We start from the raw sequence: 17,817 nt of genomic DNA, 5'->3' as shown, positions 1-17,817 counted from the left end.
GTGATTGGATGTTCACATCACAATAGTAGTAATGAAAGGCCTTCAAGTCCGCGGGGTGCCATAACATCTATTACTTCCCCAACTCTGAATACCGTTGCGTGAGGGTCTATTAAACCATATGAGTTGTGTTTGCAGTCCCATCTAAGATGGTGAAGACTCAGATCTGTGTTGCTGCAATGCATCATATTTTCATTGCCAAAAGCACTATGGTTGAAGTAGGCATCATAACAAATAGGGATGATGTTATACCAGCCTTTGATATTTCCCATTACAAAAAAAATATTTGTTTGGTATGTGTGATGGGATTAGCAATGATATTCGATGAGAATATTTTATCTCACTTATTTTATGGGTCAATAATTCCAGTATTTTAGTTCAATTAGTGTGATGAAATAATTTTGAGATTATTTCAGCCTCAAGAGGCTAGAGAATGACATAAACAGATCCTCTTTATGATTTCCTTTACTACATATTAAATAAAGAGAATTTGGTGGAAACAAATGTACTGAAACTTAAATGTTTATTTATATATGCCCATTATATAGTACATAATATTTGGAGAATGCAATCAAGTTCAATTATTGCACAATTTAGCATCTTTAGACTTTATCAATTTGATTAGCAAACTCGAAAATATAAAGAGAAAAAGAAATTATTTCATTTGAATACCTCCAAGTAAGATTCTTGAACATGTTAGGAACTCAGACCAATAAGTTTTTACATCATAGAATGAATTTAGTCAAACAGATGTTCCTCCATAAGGGAAGAGTCGTTCTTGCTAATGCGAGATACTGTGTCCACCAGACTGTCATATTCCGTCTATTCAGAAGTGCATTCTGGTGGTAGAACTTTGTATCTCTTAGTATCTTGACAGTATGAGTAAAACATATGTTTTCTCCTAGCCCAATCCAATCCTTTCATCTGTTGTGATGATAACTTCATAAATCCTTCTCCATCAACAGGGTCCAAACTTGAAGTACTACTTCTCTTAGAACATGTATTTTGTTGTTGTTTTACACAACCTTCTAATTCAATACCTTTGATTGTTGTTATAAAAGGTGCATAATTATAGTTTACAGGGTATTTTCCTCCATGTGTTGCCCATTCTGATCCATCCCATATTGTCAATATAGTTGACATTGGCTTTGATGGGTAAACTGAAGAGATTGCTGTGTTGTGAACCACTTCTCTTACTGGTACATTGTCCACGAGAAATCTGTTGAAATTTACAATAAAATTGTCAACTTTTGAAACCAAGTAGATAAAAGTATACATAGTTTCCAAACATAATGGGGTGTAGCTTAGTTGGAGAGATGTCAATCCTTCGAAATGGACTCGGTTAATAAATAAGCAGGCCAATAATCAGTTCAAACTTAAGCGAATTATGATATCATTACTTTGTCTTGAAAATCAGACAAATAAATTGAAACAAACGGACTTACACTATGTGATGATTATTCCAAAGGATGGTATAATCATGAAAATCCAAAGTTGGATCAAACCATAGGTAGAATTTTTCTTCTCTTCCAGTGTGAACACTTCCATTTCCATAAAGATTTGTCTGTAAAACCCAATCCCTTCTCTTCTCATGTCCAAGCAATTCAAAGTCTATTTCATCATGGTTGTGTGGAAACACATCTGAGTTTGACATCTGAAAATTGAAAAAAAAAATTATACTTAACGAGATAATTATAGCCACAAAAACTTTGTTCTTACATCACAAATTTCAAAAGTCGTACTTTGAATACGGACATACGAAGTACTAATTACCAGGCATGCATGAAGTAAGTTGAAAACCAGGATATCTTATGTTCAAAACAGTTCATCAAAGGCAAAAAAAAAAAAAAGGTTTCCCAATATGTCCACGCCTTGATAGACAGAGTTACACAAAATATTCTTCGTATACATATGAATTAATCCAGACACCACGATTATTATTAAGGATAAAATAGAAACTTACATAAAAGGCAACAACAACTCCTGATGTAAAATGAGCAGGCAATTTTAGTGCAGCATTAAAGAAACCATAGTAATATTTCTCTTTAGAGATTAGTCCAGAACCTGTGGAGTGACGAAATAAAAAATGTTATTAATACTCTAAGTTATAAACTAAGCCAAAAAAAAAACATGTATGAAATTGTTGTAGTGTACCTGAAGATTTATCTAAAATAATTTCAGCACTTGACCCATTATTTGTAATATGAATATTAGAACCTCCATAAAACACATTATAACTCTGATTAACCGATAATCGACTAAAATGATCAGTTAATTTTTCGATTTCTGGAGGTTTGTACACTGGACCTCGACATGAAACAACAATAATCATGCATAAAATCAAGAATGCTGATAATATAAATTTTCTATCATGAAGGAAAAATTCCATTTTTTATTTTATTATTTGTAATAATGAGAATGTGTGGGGCAAAATTGGGCTATTTATGGAGTGAAAAAAATAGAGATGAAAAAAAACATTGTGCTTAGTTGTAGCAAGCTGTATGTAATTGTCTTATAAAGAATCTAATTAAATAATATTAATAGATTTGTGGACACTGATTAGAAAGCTCATGTGCTATAGAGAAAGAAATGTTTTTGGAAAGACCTTTTTTCCTTTATTTCAATATTCGATATTTGTTTCACTAAATTTTAAAAAAAAATTATATTGAAGGGTTAAATAATCCGTCATACAGATAATGTCATGTTTACTAATTGATTCAGTAAAATTTTTAATTAAGAATGAAAAATTTATTATTGTTATTTGTGTTGGGGGACCAATTTGAGTTCAAGTAGGAGCCATGCTACAACAAAAGTTGCTGACTTTTATTGATTGTTAGGTAAAAGCAATAATGAATACTATATATTTATTGACATATTCATGTACTATTTTATTAGGGTTTTTTTTTTCTTATTTTTTTGAATTGAGATTGGACTGATTGACTAATGGGGTCATGAATTTGGATCAATATTCTTTGATGCTAGATTAAAAGTTAATATATTTAATGTGCCTGTATTCCATATATTTATTGGGCGGAGTTAAAATTTTTATAAGGGTGTTTAGTAATAGTACGTGTGAGATTTTCAAACACGTGAACACTATTTCATTTTAAACATTTAAAATTATTAGGCTATATTATAAGTGTGTTCAAATTATGTTATTTAATCATTTGGTGTATTATTACGATATTTTTTTTCTAATGAAACCTTGACAACCATTAAGCTACGCCTCTACAGTCACGTTTGTAGGTGGAGCCACCGTAGGCGAGTTATGTGATTTATTGGCGGAGTTAAAAATTTCATAAAGGATGTCCAATAATAAGACTTGTGAAATTTTCAAACATGTGAACACTACCTCATTCCAAACATCTAAAATCACCAGGCTATAACAACTTGTTGTGTTATAAGAGTGTCCAAAAGATGTTATTTAATTATTTGTGTATCATTTTACTTATATATATGGTATTTTTTTCTAACGAAACCTTGACAACCATTAAGCTACGCCACTACAGTCACGTTTGTAGGTGGAGCCACCGTAGGCGAGTTATGTGATTTATTCGCGGAGTTAAAAACTTCATAAAGGGTGTCCAGTAATAACACTTGTAAGATTTTCAAACATGTGAATACTGCCTCATTCCAAACATCTAAAATCATCAGGCTATAACAACTTATTGTGTTAAGAATGTCCAAAACATGTTATTTAATCATTTCGTGTATCATTTTACTTATATATACGATGTTTTTTTCTAACGAAACCACTACAGTCACGTCCATAGGTGCAGCCACCGTAAGCAAGCTATGTGATTTATTATGAACGTTTACTTAATTTCACACATTTTTAACATAATTTAAAAAAATTATATATCTTTCGTCAAATTTCAAACTACGCCGCTACAAAATTTTGTTAGGAAATGGACGAAGAACAATTGGAGATGAAATTATAGATTTGCGTAATACATTCTGCTGCTGCTTTTTGTCTGTGTTTCAATCAACAGCTGTTAATTGACATAAACGCGTCCAACTTGATCCAACAAACTCTTTATTCTTTATTATTATTGCATTATTTCTTATGTATAATTATCTTTTTGTAATTATTATTATTTTATTAAAATTGTCATTTTGATTAATAGTAGAATTTATAAAAAGAGATTTAATATAAAATAAATTAAGATTGATCAAAGTTCACTTTCTTAGAGCTATTATTTATGACGTCTTCGTTTATTTTTTTTATAGGCTTAAAAAAATTGAATCGTCGCTCTTAAAATGAAACGTTAGCTTAGTTGAAAGAAAAAAGTTATTTTTATAACACGTGGGATATGTTTTGATACTTTGACTAAAGTGATCAATTGGAGTAGATGGACTTGCAGTTTTAAATTTCATATAAGTGTTAGCAATGAAGAAATTAAACTATTAAAAGATAAAATATTAAATTTGATGTAAGTAATTCTTGTGTATTTATTTGTTCATTATTAATGGATCATTATAATGTGTTAGGACCGAAAATAAGCAGGTGTAAACGCGGAAGCTAGCAATACAAATTTCGAAAGACCACGAGTAAGAAGACAACGAGAAATATATCAAAAGACACAAAGATTTAACGTGGTTCGGTCAATCGACCTACTTAATCCACTATAAATATGAGAGTACAAAATACAAAGAGAAACAACCTCAACCAATTCACTCAGAATACATGGGAGGTTCACACAAGTGATAACATATCAAGCTTGTGACCCACAAATTCTCCCTCTAACCAAAACTCTCAAAGCCCTTAAGACTACATTGTGAATGCTGATTAAGTTAGAAGGAACATGCCTCTATTTATAGAAACCTAAACCTTTTCCTACCAAAAAAAAGGATTAGTCAATTCAAAACCTTTTCCTAAAAGAAAAACCTATTTATGGTAAGAAATCTAGGGCAAATGAAACCCAACATAATGTTTGAGCTAATTATTGGACTAGTTACTACTTAATTAAATTGAATTATTTGATGTAATTAAGGAGTTGAAGAAAGATTTTGTAGGAATGATGAGATTGTAAAAAGATTTTATGAGATTTTTGGAAAAGAAATGCTTGCATTGAGGGAATAATTAATAATACACTTACAAATTAGTATTATTAAGAGTATAAGCCATGAACATGTATTTATAATACAAAAATTATAATCTCACAAATAAAATTAAAAGATGATTAAATGTGTTATGAAAATTTGAAGATTCATGCCTTATTTGTGGATGAAATTGAGTGGTTTTGTTCCATTGAACTCGTGTTAATTTGAAAATAATTTGTTTAAGAAATAGTAATTTATTGATGTTTGAAGTTTTAGGTCGAATTTAATTACCGTTTAAAGATAGAGAAATCTCAATCATTTTATTACAATTCATATCGATAAAAAAACAAGTAAACCCCCATTTGTTCATTCTTCTAATTCTAAATAGACATTAGTTGCAACAGGATCGTGCTAAACTTATTAAGATATAAAAATTGTAACTTGTAATTTTATTAAAAATATTTAGTTTGTATCTTTTTTTTTATGGCGTCATCAATTTAATGTAGTGATTGTTTAATTATGTATTGATTGATAAGTATTATAATTGTTAAAGTTCTAAAGTCACATAGTTAGATAGTTATCTTAAAAAATTATTCATGAGAAAGCAAGTTTAATTAGCAAAGGATTAGCAAGCATCACAGGAACAAGTTTAGTACGTAAAATAACTATCAAATATGTTAATTATTTGAGAATAAAATCTTTAAATTTCAAGATAAAGTGAAAAAAAATTTAATTAGTCTTATTATTTAAAATCAGTGGATTTAAATTAATTATGATACAAATAAAGTCAATTCAAGAACTTAGATAAAAGTTATCTAGATTCCTAATTCAAAAAAATCAAAAAGATTAATTACCTTTTTTAATTTACTTTAATAAAATCACAATTATTAAGCTAAAGACTAATATTATATCTTAAAATATCGTGTTAAAAAATTAATATTACACATCTTAAAATATCATGCCTATGAGATCGTAACTTATAAGATAAATTCAATATCATCACACAAAAACGTATAAAGAAGAAAAAGATCTCAAATAATAATATTGATCATATCTTTTGAAGATAACAAGATTATCCCTATTTATCAAGAAAATCTATCTCAAATAACATAAGTCTCAAATCTTACTTTTATGAAAATAATAATAAAATAGAAAAAAGAATTGACTTTGTTTACTCCAAAATCACATGTCCTATTTGAGCAACATTTTGGGCTTGATTCTTCAGCACTTTGGCATTCATATCAGGCCCGAAATCAACTTTTTTTTTGCTCATTTGGGCCTCAATGTGGCATACAAAATCAGCTTTATGGGCTACTTATTGGGGTTTCATTAGGCCCAATCTTCTCCTTAGCTTAATAGCTTCAAGTTGGACACTTCTTTTGTGATAAATATCTTTTTGATTTTCTATTAAAACCCATTACCTTTAATGGATGGATATCATTGTGAATGCTATCAGATGGGGTAGAGCACGTTTATCTTAAGATAAGTTTTATAGAGTGACAATTAGATTAATTTTGTCGTATAAGGTAGAATGTTGATTATTAAAAGACTTATGTTCAGAAGTGAAGATGTTAAAGTTGATGTACGAACATACTAGAAGTGATAAGATTAGGAATGAGAATATCCGAGTCAAGGTAGGTGTGACTTTCATTGTAAACTGAAATGATTTGAGAATGTGAAGAGGAGATGCATAAATATTGTCACACTAAGGAGGTGCAAGAGGTTGGATGCAGTGGAAATGATCGAGGAGAGGTTGGAGTACGTCAAAAGAAAATTAATTAGAGATGATTAGACATGACATGACACAATTTTAGTTTACCGAAGACATGAACTTAGATAAGAGAATGTAGATGTCACAAATTAGGGTAGAAGATTAGTTAGTAGTGGACTGTTATATATCTTGATTTTTGTATGGGTTTAGTCTTAGTGATGTATATCGTAGTATTAGTCTCGGTGTCTTGCTTTTGATGATCTATCATCATATGTTGTTTATGATGTTTCAAATATTGCACTATTTTTTTGTTGTAACTGTATTCTTATTAGTTTCTACGTTTTTCTTTACTGTGACTTTACATTGTCATACATACTTTAATGTCCTAAAAAACAAGTTCTCTACCTCCACAAGATAGAAGTAAAGTTTACATACACTTTAACTTCCGCAAATCTTACTTATAAAATTATACTAAACATGTCATCATATATTTCTATAATATTAATAAATTAATTGATCGAACAATATATCAACGGAGCTTATAATTTTAGCATAACACCTCGAAGATGAAGTCGGAATGTACGTTCCTAACACATCACATGATAACATTAAACGAAGCCTCCTCCAACTTCGATGCATTATTATACATTTTTCATATATAAACTATAGTACACTTATATTTTTTTTAAAAAAAAATTAATAAATTATAGTACACTTATATTTTTAAAAATTAATATACATTTGAGTGATTCAATGCTGGCGGTGCCTCTTATCTGTCCTAGTAATTGCTGACTTGTTTTTATTCCCATACCTCTATTAAATTTTATAACATGCATAATGCCAACTTATATAATAATAATCCTTCAGAATCTAAATTTAAACAAAAAAAAAATGTTTCAAGATCAAATTTTAAGTCATTGACCTTTCAAGCACTTAAGAGTGTTGTCTAATCTATGAATAAACTTTGAATAAAATCCTAGAATGATATTTTTTAATTTGTTCAAATTTAAGTAAGTTTAAGAAAATGGTCCAAATTAGCTTTTGTACTTTGTGAAAAAAGGTTTTACTTTGCTCTCTATTAGAAGATTGATTAATTTCTATTTTCGTTATATTAATTTTAACTCAAAAAATTTTAAATTTAACGTTAAGAGAATATCAGATAAGTATTCATTTATATTTTTGTTGTGATATTTGATTTGTTAGCAACTCAAGCAAATTCAAATTAAAATTATAACGCTATGAAATTAAATAAGCCAAACTTCTAACATAGTACAAAATTAGATCTTTCTGCAAAATATAAAGGTAAATTTGAACCTTTATTTTTATAGCATAGAATCACAATATATTAATTGGACAATAATCAACCTCCACAATCTACACCAATAAATATCTCTCGTCAAGTCACTTTCATTCTTTCTTCCTTTTTAAATGTGTTTGTTAATATTCGTTTCTTCGTCTCATATTAGCTATTTTATCATACTATAAATAGTTATCATAAATGTAAACAAGTTTGTAAAGGATAAAGTAATAAAACTAATTTTCTCTCCAATAATTTCTTAAAAACGTGCAAAGGAAATATAGAGAACTTATATCAAGGGTCAGCGTGTAGACTCGACCAAACCTAATAAATTTTGCTCAAATAATATATTTTAAATTAATAATAAATTTTAGAACCATCACCCTGTACTACCAATTAATTTGCATGTCAGTAATGTCATTAGTACGTTTATTACAAAGTGTCGGCTACGTCCCTTCACGTACTCTTATTAAATTATTTTATGAAAGTCTCCACGAACTCTCCTTTACAAAATATAAAAGTCAACTTTCCGTTTGTCATAAATTCAAATCGTTCGATCACTAATTACCACTTATTATCTAACACGTGTCCCCATGCATTTTTTTCAACTAACAAACTATATATATATAGTGCCAACTACTTTAACAATATCACACTCAAATTAAATCTACCAAAAGTCTGTTCACATAAGTCCATACACACATTTTTTCCCCTTTCGTTCATATATACTTTAGATTTGATCTTTGTATTCTCTTGATATTTTTTTCTTACATCAATGATCAACAAATCTAACGAATTTATTCGCCGGATTTTGAATTTTCCGGCTATTCGTCCAAGTGAAACAGTGTGTTTGTCTAGCCTTGTTGCATCTTTGATTCAACTAGGCCAAACAATATGTGAATTCAAGTCAAGAACTTTTTATACAAATAAGAAGAATGTTAGAAATTCGATTCGTTTAATTGAGGACATTCTCATTGTTCTTAAAGAAATCCCAAATGGGGCTTCAAGATTTGCTAGTTCAAGCATTGTGAGCTTATCTGAGATTCATTTTATCTTCCAGAAGTTTCATTTCTTGTTGAATGATTGTAGCAGAGAAGATTCAAGAATATGGATTTTAGCGAAATCTGAGGATGTTTCTTGCCAGTTTAAGATGCTAGCAAGAGCTGTTGCTGTGGCACTTGATGTTCTTCCTTTAGAGGAAATGGATGTTTCTGTGGAGGGTAGAGAAGTGGTTGAGTTTGTGAGGAATCAAGCTGTTAAGTTGAAGTTTGAAGTCGAAATGGATGATGGGAGAATGCAATTGAATGTTTTGAAGATTTTGGATCTACTTGAAGATGGAATTGTTCCGGAATCATGTGATCTGAAAAGGGTTCTTGATTATTTAGGAATTAAACGTTGGAGCGCGTGTAATAGAGAAGTTAAGTTCTTGGATAATGAGATGTTGTTGGAGGGGAATACTGAGGAGAAGAGAGATATGGGGATCCTTAGTAGCTTAATGGGGTTCATGATATACTGCAGGGGAACTCTGTTTGAAGTATTGGATAATGGAGCAAGTAGACAAATCAATGGAGGCAGTACTAATGTAGATCAAGTTATCAGGTTCTTAAATCTTGATGATTTCAGGTGTCCAATTACACTTGAAATCATGAGTGATCCAGTGACAATAGCCTCAGGTCACACGTATGATCGGTCTTCGATTCTGAAATGGTTCAGAGCTGGAAATTCAACTTGTCCAAAGACTGGTGAGAGATTAACAAGTATTGATTTGGTTCCTAATTTGGCTTTGAAGGTTTTAATCAAACAGTATTTCTCCGCGAATGGTATTCCATTTGTGGAGACTGGTACGAGAAATCGTGATGCTGTAAGATTTGTTGGTTCAAGTACTGTGGCTAATGAGCAGGCTATGAAGTTGCTTGCAAGTTTTCTAGTAGGCAGGCTGGTTGCTGGAACAATGGAACAGCAAAATAAGGCTGCTTTCGAGATTCGTTTGCTCACCAAAACAAGTATTTTTAACAGGTCTTGTTTGGTGGAAGCTGGTGCAATCCCACCTCTTCTGAATCTTGTTACTTCAAGGGATTCCTCTTGTCAAGAGAATGTGATGGCTACTCTACTGAACCTCTCAAAGAACTCTAAATGCAAAAGTACAATTGTTGGAAATGGAGGTTTGTTCTTAATACTTGATGTGTTGAAAGGAGGGCTAAAGATGGAGGCTCGACAGCACGCAGCTGGTACATTATTCTACCTTACATCAGTAGAAGAGTACCGTAAAATGATGGGAGATAATCCGGAGTTCATTCCATCACTTCTGGAGTTGCTAAGAAATGGCACTGACAGAGGAAAAAAGAATGCCTTGGTCACCATTTTTGGCCTCTTAATGCGCCCCGAAAACCACTGGAGAGTGATTGCTGCTGGATTAGTCCCCTTGGTGGTTAATCTGTTGAAATCTTTCGAAAGGGAAGATCTCATTACAGATTCCTTAGCAGTTTTATCAACGCTTTCTGAAAGGCTAGACGGAGCAATGGCTGTTCTTTATGCTGGAGCTTTGCCTATTATCGTCAATGTTCTAAGTTCTTGCAATTCAAGGGCATCAAAAGAGTACTGTGTCTCGTTGTTGCTGGCTTTGTGTATCAATGGTGGAGCAGATGCAGTTCCTGTTTTAGTAAAGAACTCATCTCTCATGGGACCGTTATATTCCCTCCTGGCTGAAGGCAACTCAAAAGCAAGCAAGAAAGCTAGTACACTCATCAGAATCTTGCACGAGTACAACGAGAAGACCTCATCTGGCTTGATCACTCCAGTTTTTATAGAGGATCAATTCATTAATGTGTGGTAATTATTTACAAGGATCCAACATGTATATATACACCATTGTGTAGGATGCTTTAGTGTCATTTTCCTTTACTGGTGATATCAGCTCAAGTTTTTAAGAGCTAGTCACTACACTGCTGCAGCTTCTGTTTTTTGAATGAAGCTTTGTATAGTTTTACTTATATCTCTGTACTTTCTGATGTTAATGTGAATTGTTGTGAATGTAAACATCAATACGTTGTAATCCTCGACTAAATAAGAAGCATTATCTTATCTGAATCAGTTGGTACAAATGTACAATCAGTATACTTGTTTTATCTTTGATTGTTCAGTTTCATCCTCTGGTAGACACCTAAATTGAGATCAAAATGTGTGTAAGAAGAAAACTTAAGTAAGTACAATCTTGGGCAGAGGCAGATCTTCAGCGAGTTCAATGGGAACCATTGACTATAAATTCTAGATTCGCCTTTGAGTTCTCGGGTAGGATGAAATGAAAGTTAATTGTATATGAGAATGTGCACTAAGGATCTACTGACTCAACTCTTGTTGATAAATCGAGAGCCTCTTCGAGTTTAACCACCACCTGTTCCATGGATGGTCTTTGCTGCTTAAGCCCTATGCTAGTCAAAGCTAGCTTTAGAACAAGTTCAAATGCCTTCATTGAGAACTTCCCCTCTAGTTTTGGATCAGCAAATTCTTTGATGTTCCCACCTTTAGTCAAGTTTCTCGCCTATCGTTCAAAAGGACGTGTTAAAGAAAAACTTGAAGTGAATGCAAGAAAATGGAGGATTTAGTATGTTTACCATTTTACTTAGAGGCATTGGATTCTTCAAATCCAAGTTGATAACCCTTTGTCCAGATAGAAGTTGTAGCAATACTATCCCAAAGCTATAGACATCACCATAAGAATTAACGTGACGGTTCTTTTGATACTCAGGATCAACATAACCATAGGTTCCTCTCACTTCTGAGCTAGCATATGAGTGTCCAATGCTAATAATTTTGGACAAACCAAAGTCTGAGAGTTTGGCTTCAAAGCTAGCAGATAGAAGAATGTTTGCTGGCTGCAAAATTTCACCGAAAAGAGGAAACATAACTGAGTTTTTCTTTTTGGAAAACAGAAGACAGATTATGGATGTAAAATTAGATTTCACCTTGATATCCCGATGAACAATCGATCCTTGAGGATACGAGTGGAGAAAGAGGAGACCACGAGCACAATCAAGTGCAATTTCTAGTCTTCGTTTCCACGAGAGGTATTTACTTTTACCTGCTCATCAGTGGTGTCGAAATCAGGGCACTATACAATTTAGATCAACAAAGATCAGAGAAATGTTCGAAGAGCATAAACATACCAAATAGCCATTCGGAAAGATTTCCATTGTGGCATAGCTCATAAACTAGAAAACATTCATTTGGTGCATCATAGTGGCCTAGCAGGGATACGAGGTTCGGATGTTTGATATGAGAGAGGCTTGTAACTTCTCTAACAAATGTTTCCATCTGTTCATCCTTAATTATGTGCTTAATAGCCACATGTTGTCTACCTGCTAAAATGCCTTTGTATACTTTTCCTGTAAAACATGATCATATCTGATGTATGCATGTTACTAATATGAACTCAACCACTACAATGTTCGATCGTGACTTACCAGCTATGCCTTGACCTATGAAGTTGGACATGCTGAGATTGTCAGTCGCGGAGTAAATCTCTTTAAGTGATAGTCTACGATAGCTTGATTCTTCAGAGTAAGATTCATCTGATATCATCAACACGAAGCAGAATTAGGATAAGCTAAAACATTCGGAACAATGATTGTTATGTGTAGAGGGCTTACTATATCTTTCACTTGATGGTTTAACTTCAGCCTTCCTTTTCACATAAATCCACAACGCAACGATTACTACTAACACCATCCCCACTACACCCCCAATTAGAATCGAAAGATCTGCATGTTTAACCAATGCTTAACAATAAACACTCTTTTGTCCTGAAACTCAGCAATATCAGTAATTTTTATGTATATGGATTTCAAGACTTACCAGTTTTAAACTTAGAACTACGTATCGTTTCATTTCCACTCTCATCTGCAGACGATTCTGCACAGTATAATGATCAATCAAGATCATAGTTAAACTTCAAAACTTGGAAGAAAAAAACTTAAATATGTTTATAACAGGAATTGAAGTAAACTTACCTAAAGGGAGAGAGTTGTCTCCTAGGCAATGAAAGATCTTGTCAATCCAACTCACATCAGCAACTCTTTCACTTGTTAAGAAAATCAGCATACTAAATCTACAAATGTCATCTTCAAGTTTCATCGAATCATTTTTCGACGTGTAAGTTATTTCTCTCCATGTCTTCAAACACTTATTGCATCCCTTAGTAAGTCCTCCTCCTGAATCCATTAGCCTACAATCATCTCTCAGACTATTCAATCTGCTTCCTAGCTCGTTCAGAACATCGATCTCTGAATAATCCGAACAGCCTCCTGCACCACTAGTCAACTTCTCAATGCCACAGCTAAATATATCAGTACTATTGTGATTCATCAAAGTTAAACAGTCCATCTGTTGTGTGGAATTGAGAAAGATAAGTCTTGTTTGGTTAGTCCAACGCGCCAATGCTCGTAAATATCTGTTGAAAGGCGATCCACAACAAGGGTGAGTTAAGAAACCATCCCAATTGTTGTCTAAAGTTGTACATGACTCCCTTGATGATGATGAAGAAGAAGAAATGTTAAAATCCAGGACACATTTGTTGAAACTAGTACTATTTGTTTGAGAAAAAACTAAGTCAAATGATATGGAGAAAACCATGATTAATACTTGTGCTTTGAAGCAATTCATTTTCATGAAATGCTAAAGGGTAGTCAAGTATATAAGTTTTTTCTTCATATAAGAAAAAGAAGAAGAAGTCAAGTACATGAAAGAGTAATAAAGAGAAGGCATTTGGCTAAAGAGTGTACTTTTCTTGTTTCCCATTGTAGGGTATAACATTGTTTAACAGCGGAATATATCGACAACCTCTTAAATTTTATTTAGACATTTAAATTACAGTCTGTTTCAACTGAGCATCTAAATACATAATAAAGCGTTCTTATTAGAACATTCCATTTAAATTCTGGAAAAAAAAACTTTTACGCGTTTAAGAGTTTATGAAGTAAATAAAATGAAACACTAATTATATATGCCCGATTATAAACTATCAAAATTTGAATGTCAAAAAATGAAATAAACTAACAAATTTAAGAGATTGTTGATGTGTTTCGCGCTTTCTAATCGATCATATATTTGACGTAAGCAAAAAAAAAGCTCATATAAAATCTAAGATATTCTGCTAATTTAACATTTGTAGATTAGTAACTTAAGTAAGATATCATAAAAGACAAATGCCGGATATATCAACATTATATTAAAAAAATATAAAAAGATTGATGTCACCTTTGTGTTATAGTGTTTGGTTGACGAAAGACTCTATCTTACACAAATACAAAATATCAATTGTTTTATCAACTAATTAGCCTAGATAATTAGAATGAGGGGTGTTCACAGAAAATCAAAAAAATTTAAAGATTAAGTTAAATCGACATAACAAAATTAAGGATCGATATTTTTGTTAGCCAGGAGCAAAAGATCGGCGGACCAACAACGAAATACATAGCTAATTTCAATATTTATAAATTTTTAATAATATATATTACGTTCGATATATTTCATATTTGCGATAGATCAATTAAATTATAAGCCTCAAAACTATTTAAATGGAGGGCAAACAAGTGTTGGGCTTTATTCGATGGGCTGGTGACTGTACTAATTACTGCATAGTGGAAAGTTAAGTTGGTCAATTTAATTAATCTCATAATTTGGAAAAAGACTCATTATTTAGTCCATACATTATATTTCAATGGTTCTCCATTAATTAAAAAAATGACATAAATAATTGTCCACCAAAATAACAGTCAACAAATGATATATTTTGTATATTAATATCAATGTACAACTTTAATTTGATACAAATTGTATATTTAAGTAGCGAATATAACTATTTTTAGTCGATCGATAAAATGCGTAGCTAGGTTATATTGACTCTCCACCTCATAAACTAGTATGTTGGATTGTTACTATATTTGGTCTATAACATAGAAGTTCTAGTTATATTTTACATGGATGTGTTAATCATGACACACAAGTTACATTATACATATGATATACAAATGATATATTGTACATGTCATATGTATATATTTTCCTTTTGATAGTTTGATGAACTTGTATTCTTCGAAAAAACTTTAATTTTAACTCTTCTAATATGCATGCATTGTCTCATTCTTCTTTATTCTTCCTCAAGTTAAGTGGCTTATCTAATTAGCTACGAACTTTATTGTTAGTCCATTGTTTTATTCTAATAATTAATAATAATGTATTGCTAATTCATCGCTAAATAGGTTTAGTGACGAATTTTATTGTTTGGCAACAAAATTTATTTAGTTACTAAATCATTTTTTTTTTGTAGTATACATGGTGCAAATAAGATTATGCTAAAAAAAAATAAATTCAGCTAAGTTAATCGATAGACCGTATTAATTACTACAACATTTTCCATGACAATGTGCTGTTTTTGGGCCTTTTGGCAAGCCCGCAAGACTTCTAAAAGTTTGATTCATATATACTATCTTAAATAAGTTTGGATATATTAGAACTTTCATAATTGACTAATGTTAGGGTTAATAAAAATTTTATAGACATAATTTGGATATTTATCATTCGTAGCAAGAGGAGAAAGGCAAGAATTATTAGAGGAGAGGGGATAGAGGCCAACAAGATTCGCGAGAGATACTAAATACATTTATATCAACAAATACAGGATATATACATGTTGATACAAGTTGTATTCAATGTATACATTCTGTATCACTTGTGTTCATGATTCGCGATACAAAAATATAACTTGTACTCGATTCATACATTCTGATACAATTATATCACTTATATTCATTTGTGATATAGAAACACGTATTGTATCACTAACATTCATTAACTTTTGTATCACTTGTAGTCTTTTACGATTGTATTTGATACATACATACATACTTATACACTTATATCACTTTATATAGAGATGCAAGTGGTAGAAGGGAGCGAGAAAACGAGAGATGCAAGCGGAAGAGGGTGAGCGAGGCTATAGAGAGATGTTAGAAAAAAGTGAAGTATAGTTATAGAAAAGCATTCTTTTAGGCAGAATACATAAATGTGTCATTTAGTCATGTTTTAGTTATCACCTTCAATTTTGAGAGTACGCAAGAAGACTTAAACTTGTATAAATTAAACAAATTGAGACATACATTCTATGTGACGTCCTACATAAATATTTTAGATTTTACATGGTGTGAGACATGTACTATACCATTTGTGCATTATGCCTAAAAAATCATTTAATAAAACTAGACTAAATTTCAATTGTAATTTGAAATCTCAAATTTTCATGAAAATGATATTTCAAATTTTAAGTCGTAATTTCAAAATTTAAAAATATAAAACTTGATTCATAAATTTTGATTTTACGAATAAAGATTCATTATTTTAAATTTTAGAAATAAAAATATCCATACTTGACACAAATAGATTATCATATCACGTGGAAAGGTTATATTAAAGAATAGTTAGTTACTATTATTGTTAATTTTTTTAGACAAAATAAATCTTTATAAAATTATGCTTTTCAAAGTTTCTAATAACATGTAAATGTAAACATCTATTTTTAAAGAACATGAACATATACAATCTATTAATGTGTTGGCTTATGATATTGTGATATCATGCTTATAGATTTGCTTGTTTAATAAAACTGTATAAGGAAAAATTATATAGTTTCATGATTTGTAGAATTCTTGTATTTATGTGGAAAAAAACACAACTTAAGATATCTCAATTTGCATATCCAAACAAGATTTCAACTTCAAATCATTCTAATATCGAATCACTAATTTGACATGATGTTCAAACGAATCCAAAATATTATCTAAATTGTATGTATAACTCTCAAAATTCGAAATATGTCACATAAATTGAGACGGGAGAAAGTACATAAATAACTAATACTTATATAATCAATACATTTATAACTCTAATCAACAACCAAACAACCTCTTAAAATTAGATAAAATACTCAATAATGTTAAATTCCTAAATTAATACACCATTTATTCCAATTCACTTGTCTTACTTTCTCTTTTAGATTATTTAATAAAAATATTTTTTTTCTTTTTTAGCTACTCTTCAATTTCTGTTTTCATTCAACATATTTAAGATCAAAAAAATTAAATATATTGATAAATTTTAAATTCAAAATCATAATATTCATTTTTTCTCGAATTCAGTGCTAATTTAAAACAAGCCAAATACATTGAAACGAAAAAAGTAATTATGCTAATTTATTTTTAAGTTTTAGAAACGACATAAGGATATTGAAATCGGATTAAATAATAATTATCATAATTTTATTTATAAATTTCAAAAAACGACAATTAAAACGGACCGAACATAGTATTGTGTTAGGACAAAGGTATAGCGCACGAGGAGCGTGGTAAAGAGTCACGAGGAAGAGACACAAAGCACTCTTCCTACGTGCTGTGGGCTCCACTTTACCCATTTATGCTGTCATTTTCACGCTTCCTCTTCCCCTATTTGGACCCCCTTTTTGTATCATTTTACTATTTTGACCCTTGATTTTCTATTATTATTAAAATATATTTTATTATTTTATATAAATCGTACGTTATTTAAATAGAAAATTTATTGTCAAATTCAAATATAATCAATAGATGTATCAATCATGCTATTTTATTGTTTTTTATATTAATAAATTTTTGAACTATGAACATTAGGCATCATTTATTTTTTATTTTAATGAATTCGTTATGTGTTTTTTTGTAAGAGAGAATTGAGGATGATATAAGAG

General features: G+C 30.9%; 3 protein-coding genes across 3 annotated transcripts; 1 reads left to right on the top strand and 2 right to left on the bottom strand.

The window, feature by feature from the left end:
- Positions 1-636: 636 nt before the first annotated feature.
- LOC101253894 (probable xyloglucan endotransglucosylase/hydrolase protein 33) lies at positions 637-2,641 on the bottom strand. Its single transcript, XM_004238626.5, has 4 exons — positions 2,152-2,641; positions 1,961-2,061; positions 1,443-1,651; positions 637-1,216 (listed from the first exon to the last, which is right to left on the bottom strand). Exons 1-4 carry the CDS (start codon positions 2,384-2,386, stop codon positions 820-822), a joined length of 942 nt encoding a protein of 313 aa, XP_004238674.1. The 5' UTR covers positions 2,387-2,641; the 3' UTR covers positions 637-819.
- Positions 2,642-8,823: 6,182 nt separating this feature from the next.
- Positions 8,824-10,881, top strand: LOC101249360 (U-box domain-containing protein 19). The gene has a single exon (XM_004239304.5). The coding sequence runs from the start codon at positions 8,824-8,826 to the stop codon at positions 10,879-10,881; it is 2,058 nt and encodes a 685-aa protein (XP_004239352.1).
- A 358-nt stretch (positions 10,882-11,239) lies between these two features.
- On the bottom strand, positions 11,240-13,824 carry LOC101249079 (receptor-like protein kinase ANXUR1). Its single transcript, XM_004239303.4, has 8 exons — positions 13,055-13,824; positions 12,900-12,956; positions 12,695-12,805; positions 12,509-12,616; positions 12,212-12,430; positions 12,011-12,126; positions 11,660-11,920; positions 11,240-11,586 (listed from the first exon to the last, which is right to left on the bottom strand). The coding sequence occupies exons 1-8, from the start codon at positions 13,710-13,712 to the stop codon at positions 11,377-11,379; spliced, it is 1,740 nt and encodes a 579-aa protein (XP_004239351.2). The 5' UTR covers positions 13,713-13,824; the 3' UTR covers positions 11,240-11,376.
- Between the last annotated feature and the right edge of the window lie 3,993 nt (positions 13,825-17,817).

The sequence above is a fragment of the Solanum lycopersicum genome, chromosome 5, assembly GCF_036512215.1.
Source record: "Solanum lycopersicum chromosome 5, SLM_r2.1".
NCBI classification, from domain to species: domain Eukaryota; kingdom Viridiplantae; phylum Streptophyta; class Magnoliopsida; order Solanales; family Solanaceae; genus Solanum; species Solanum lycopersicum.
Note: the sequence above shows the minus strand (reverse complement) of the source record. Positions and strands in the feature narration are given on the sequence as shown.

Bases quoted from the DNA above. Each gene is read 5' to 3' on its own strand.
- LOC101249360 (XM_004239304.5), top strand. From the start codon at position 8,824: ATGATCAACAAATCTAACGAATTTATTCGCCGGATTTTGAATTTTCCG.
- LOC101249079 (XM_004239303.4), bottom strand. From the start codon at position 13,712: ATGAAAATGAATTGCTTCAAAGCACAAGTATTAATCATGGTTTTCTCC. The intron at 12,617-12,694 runs GTAAGCCCTCTA...TGATGATATCAG, and splicing joins ACCATCAAGTGAAAGATATA to ATGAATCTTACTCTGAAGAA. The intron at 12,127-12,211 runs GTATGTTTATGC...ACTGATGAGCAG, and splicing joins TCTTTCCGAATGGCTATTTG to GTAAAAGTAAATACCTCTCG.
- LOC101253894 (XM_004238626.5), bottom strand. From the start codon at position 2,386: ATGGAATTTTTCCTTCATGATAGAAAATTTATATTATCAGCATTCTTG. The intron at 2,062-2,151 runs GTACACTACAAC...GTCACTCCACAG, and splicing joins TATTTTAGATAAATCTTCAG to GTTCTGGACTAATCTCTAAA. The intron at 1,217-1,442 runs GTAAGTCCGTTT...AAATTTCAACAG, and splicing joins TGGAATAATCATCACATAGT to ATTTCTCGTGGACAATGTAC.